General features: G+C 30.1%; 1 protein-coding gene across 1 annotated transcript in view; it reads left to right on the forward strand.

Annotated features, from left to right (window-relative positions):
• Positions 1–5111, forward strand: part of LOC106461341 (clathrin heavy chain 1-like) — a 72861-nt gene that overhangs the window by 53410 nt on the left and 14340 nt on the right. The window contains exons 21-23 of the mRNA XM_022388209.1: positions 602–794; positions 2404–2561; positions 3182–3346. Of these exons, the coding sequence (XP_022243917.1) occupies positions 602–794; positions 2404–2561; positions 3182–3346 (516 nt within the window). The remainder of the gene's footprint in view (positions 1–601; positions 795–2403; positions 2562–3181; positions 3347–5111) is intronic.

Raw genomic sequence — 5111 nt, forward strand, 5'->3', positions numbered from 1 at the left:
CAACATCTCAACCAACAATTGGTCCAGTTATCAATGCTATTTTCAAGTTTTGAACAATTCAACTTTCAAGATATACATATCTACATGTGCCAATGTTTCCATTTATCAACATTATATTTTAAGATCTGTGCAAGAACTCAGCTAACAGATGTTTCTGCATATATAAACTGCAAATGTATTTCCAATAATACTTACCTCCACCGATGGTCTCCTGCCTTACCTCCCCAACTAAAAGCCGGTTTATGTCTCAAAAAAGCGATTATGTTATCTGAATGAGTTGCTTATATACAGTACCTAGATAAAAGGCGCATTGAAGTTGGTGGAGAATTTTGAAAATTAGAATTTGCCAAGGGTTTCGAGTGGGGTATATAAAAGACTGGAGCAAGCATTTTTAATGCTTAGATGAGCAAAGAGTGGAAACCCTGGAGATTGAGAAATAGCTATCGTGTCACCGAAGGTAAGTATTATTGGAAATACATTTTCAGTTTAGGAAAATGTTAACTTTGATTATTTTAAATAAGATAACTTTAGCTATCTGTTTGTTTTAAAGAAATATTTATGAAAATTTGGTATTTATTTTTTTGCTTGTTTAATTTATAAGGTTCTTATTGAGCACATCCAAAACCTTGACAGAGCTTATGAATTTGCTGAGAGGTGCAACGAGCCAGCAGTGTGGAGTCAGCTAGCGAAGGCCCAATTAGACCAGGGACTTGTGAAGGAAGCTATTGACTCTTTCATCAAAGCAGGAGATCCATCATCCTACATGGATGTTGTTCAGACAGCCCACAAAACAGGTCAGGATGTGGAATATGTTTAGTCTTAGACTACTCATAAGTATTTATTAGAATCTGAAATTTCTGTATACAAGATGATCTATTTAACACTGCATATTAGAAATCATTACATAATGGGAAGATGAACAGACCACTTTTATGTTTAGTTTTAGATAAATTTTCTAATTTTTTCTTTATAATGTTTAAAGTAAAACTGACAGTTTTTTTAATGTGTGTTTTGGACTAGTTCTATGCTATGTATCTGTGTAATTTATATTTATACAACCTAGATTTTTAATATCATATGTCATAATATATGTGTTAAATATAACTATCAAAATCTTAATGTAGAATAATTCATTTTCATGTTTATTAGATAGTAAAGCATTTATATTTTTAACTCTCTAAAGCTAGGTGGTGAGTGTAATGAAACCTTTAACCTTGCATCAATAAAAATATTAAGTCATAAAAGTCACCATATTTGAAACACGAACACTCTAAACACATGGCATGATAATTATGGAATTTTTTAAAATATAAATTTGTTGTTTTTTGGTGAATTTAACATTTATAATACAATAAAACTACAAATAACATAGCTGTTTACTAAAACATTATACACTATCTCTGAAACCATTTTTCATGCATATACTGTAGTAGACCTAATGATTGTATGTGTTAATCCACTTTATTGAAAGAAATGGTGCATAACAAATTGTCTAAAGTATTAAAACTAACATAGTATTTATCCTACTTTATTTGAAAAGTAAAATATATCATTCTTCTTTTATAATGATATCAGTAAATAATGTGTTCAAAAAGATGTAATATCTCTTATCTTTTCCTAAGGGTGAAATATGATCCTGTTGATCAACTTGATGATGACCTCGAGTTACAAAACTCATGAGTTCTTATAAAAACAAAAATTACTGCCAAGATAGTTACTTAAGTGAAATAAACATGGAGGGGAACTCATGCAGTTAACTTGTTACTTTTCAATGGCTTACAAATAATAGAAAACCATAACTAAATGATTAGAAAAAGTCCCACTCAGTCTCGAGTTTTATCAAGGTACCTTGAAACATTATATGAAATTTTAAGCAAAAAAGGAAGAATATTCTACTGCAAATAAATTGTGACAAAGAAAATAATCCCCTATTTTCAAACTATTTAAGCTAACAATAAGCCCCAAATGAAAGTAAAGGCTAGAAATTTGTGGCTAACTTTTATACACAGACAAGATGTATCTGCATAGCTGGGAAATTTAACAATTTCTGCTGTCTGTATAATCATAGGTGTGCACTTGTAATTTCATAGATATGTTGGAGAAGAGGACTGTATGATCACTGGTTTTATTTTGTATAACTAATGAATAAAAAAAGTGATGTAGGTTTGAATGTGTGATTTGATACTGTAGCTAAAACTTTTTGGAAAGTTGGCATAACCTTTCCTGGGACTATGATATACTGTGGGATGGTTGGAAATTCACAGTGTGTATGGGTGCTAAGCATGTTTACCATGATGCCATAGCTCACGTTTGTGTCAGGTGCATATCATTTATATAAATATTAACCCTCTAACTGTTTTGCCATGTATTTTTTAACTTAAAAGTTTTCTTCTTTCCCTACAGAGAATTGGGAGGATTTGGTCCGGTTCCTTCAAATGGCTAGAAAAATAGCCCGGGAATCAGATGTGGAATCTGAATTAATCTATGCCTATGCCAAGACAAACCGACTCTCGGACTTGGAAGAATTTATTTCCAGTCCAAACCATGCTGATATTCAAAAAGTAGGATTTTCAGTTCATTACTAAATAACATAATTTGAAATTGTATTTACACTGTCTGTATACTTGCACAGAGTGTATTTAAATCTACTAAAATGTAATTGTTTAAGAATATAATGAACAATTATATATATCAGAAGAATTATTTTAAACAAATATGTACAAATTTTTCCATCAGCAAGTATGATGTGAATTTTAATATACTGTTATCAGAAGATTAAAGAACCAACAATTGTGTGTTAAACTGTGTTTTAATTAATTGCTGACTGAGGAATAAGACAAAATTGTGTTCTAATTGACTGCTTACTGAAAAGTTAATAGAAGAAACCTATGTTTTACCATTCACTAAACAATGAAGAGGAAACAAAAATTAAAAGTGAATATATTCAATTAGTGTTGTATTTTATTGATGGATGAACAATAAAATAAATTGATTTAATACATTTGTTTATTGAAAAATAGACCTGCAATGATATGTTAAACCTTCATGTTAGTGAAATATTGTTTAAATAATCAGAGATCAAAATAACCATGTAACTGATGATTAGGTATTTTATGAATATGAAGAAGTCACTTTGAACTTTTCGATTGAGTTATTGTTGCACAATGTGGTTTGTTTCCAGATTGGAGACCGGTGCTTTGATGATGGCCTGTATGAATCTGCCAAACTTTTGTATAACAATGTGTCCAACTTTGCAAGGCTGGCCATTACTCTTGTTCATTTGAAGGAGTTTCAGGGAGCTGTAGACAGTGCTCGGAAGGCTAACTCCACGCGTACTTGGAAAGAGGTATGATGTGAGCATAATTCTTTCTGTATACATTTACCATTGTTATTATATGTGACAAAAATATAAAGAGAGTGTTAAGATGTAAACTGCAATAGAAGTATTTATAAAGTGTAGAACAGTAATGAAACGATTAAGTTTGTTAACTTTCTTTGAAATTTGTTATGATATTATTTCAGGATACTTAAATGCAAAATTACAAAATCTTGATAAATGTTTTGAAAGGAAAACAGTATAAGAAAAAGATTTATGAAAAATGATAATACACAGGATTTTTTTCTAACCTGCACCAAAATTATTGTTTCATCCAGTAAAAATTAGAATAAACATGAAATTTATCCGAGAGGTTTTAGCAGATTTCCTCCATCTGTTTTAAAACTTGTTTGAGGATGACATTTTATCCTGGTAGAATAGATCACCTGATTCATCAGAAGACATGCTTTGTTAGATCAGAATATTGTCATCAGACAGGTGAAGAAAGTCCATTTTGAGACAGATCACGGGTGAAAGGCCATGTCATCTCGTTTGTTAAATTACATTCAAAATTTTATTGAACTACTATTTAATAAATTTATTTCAATAACTTTGGTATCAAACTGTAGATTATAATTCAAATGTTAGTAATATATATATTACTCATTTTCTTAATTTAAAAGCAAATATTAAAATAACACAGATAAACATTGATTTTTGTGTGTCACATGGTATGTTGAATGCAGCACTGATTCATATTAGATGTTTGTGAAGTCAAAATACTAAGTCTGTAGTTTTGTACAAATGAGAAACTCAAATTACCAATATTGACAAGCTATAATATAAAATAAAGAGTGTTTTATATTTTCAATTTGCTAAGATATTGCTCATGTAATAAATCAAACACAGAGGCACCCTCCATCCCTGCTCACTTCTTTCCATTTATGGAAACGCTCCCTTATATACACTTCTATATATGACATGAATAACCAATTGGAAGCTCGGAATGTCCCCCTAGTGGTTTTCTCAGCCATTTTAGCGGGCTTTGCACCATTTCTTTCTTTTGAACCAATATTTCAACAAGATAGGATGTGTCTTTAGTTTGTTTGAAATTTCATATTTTTTAGACCCAAATAAAGCTTAGTTACTAAGCTAGATAAATTATAGTAGAATTTTATGGTATTCATGTAGTAATTTATGATTTTTTAGTTATTCAAATGTATATATAAAACCTAAAAAAATATTTTACTTCATATCCTCCACATGCAAATTTTTTAAAGGCCTAACAACCTATGTCAAGCAGCAACCAAGTACAAAGGCCGTAACTAGAAGAGATAATTGTTTGCTTTACTTCTTTAATTACTGTTCTATGTTTTAATAGAAATAAGTTCAAGAACTTATTTCTAAATAATAATAATCTATATACAAATATAATGTGTATTAATTGGAATGTGATTGTATTTTACAAAATACTAGTTTAGTAAACCAAAGCCAAGTTACTTTGTACAGACCAAAGGTCAGTTTTATGTTATTTGATATGGTAACATGAGTGCATGTGAGCTGCATCATTGTAACTTCTGTATTGCTAGCCAGACACGGCTGAAAGGTCAATATAATAAAAATGATATATATAAATGTATAATGTTATGAGATTTAAGCTATTTAGTCTAAACATTTATGTTTTCATGTTATAATTTGTGTTAATTCTACAATGAAAGAGGCATAACTTATGTATATTTCCTAATTTTTTTATGGTGGTTACGAGATCAGTCAAATTTACCGAACCCGTACAGAG

This window comes from Limulus polyphemus, unplaced genomic scaffold, assembly GCF_000517525.1.
Source record: "Limulus polyphemus unplaced genomic scaffold, Limulus_polyphemus-2.1.2 Scaffold937, whole genome shotgun sequence".
Lineage (NCBI taxonomy): Eukaryota > Metazoa > Arthropoda > Merostomata > Xiphosura > Limulidae > Limulus > Limulus polyphemus.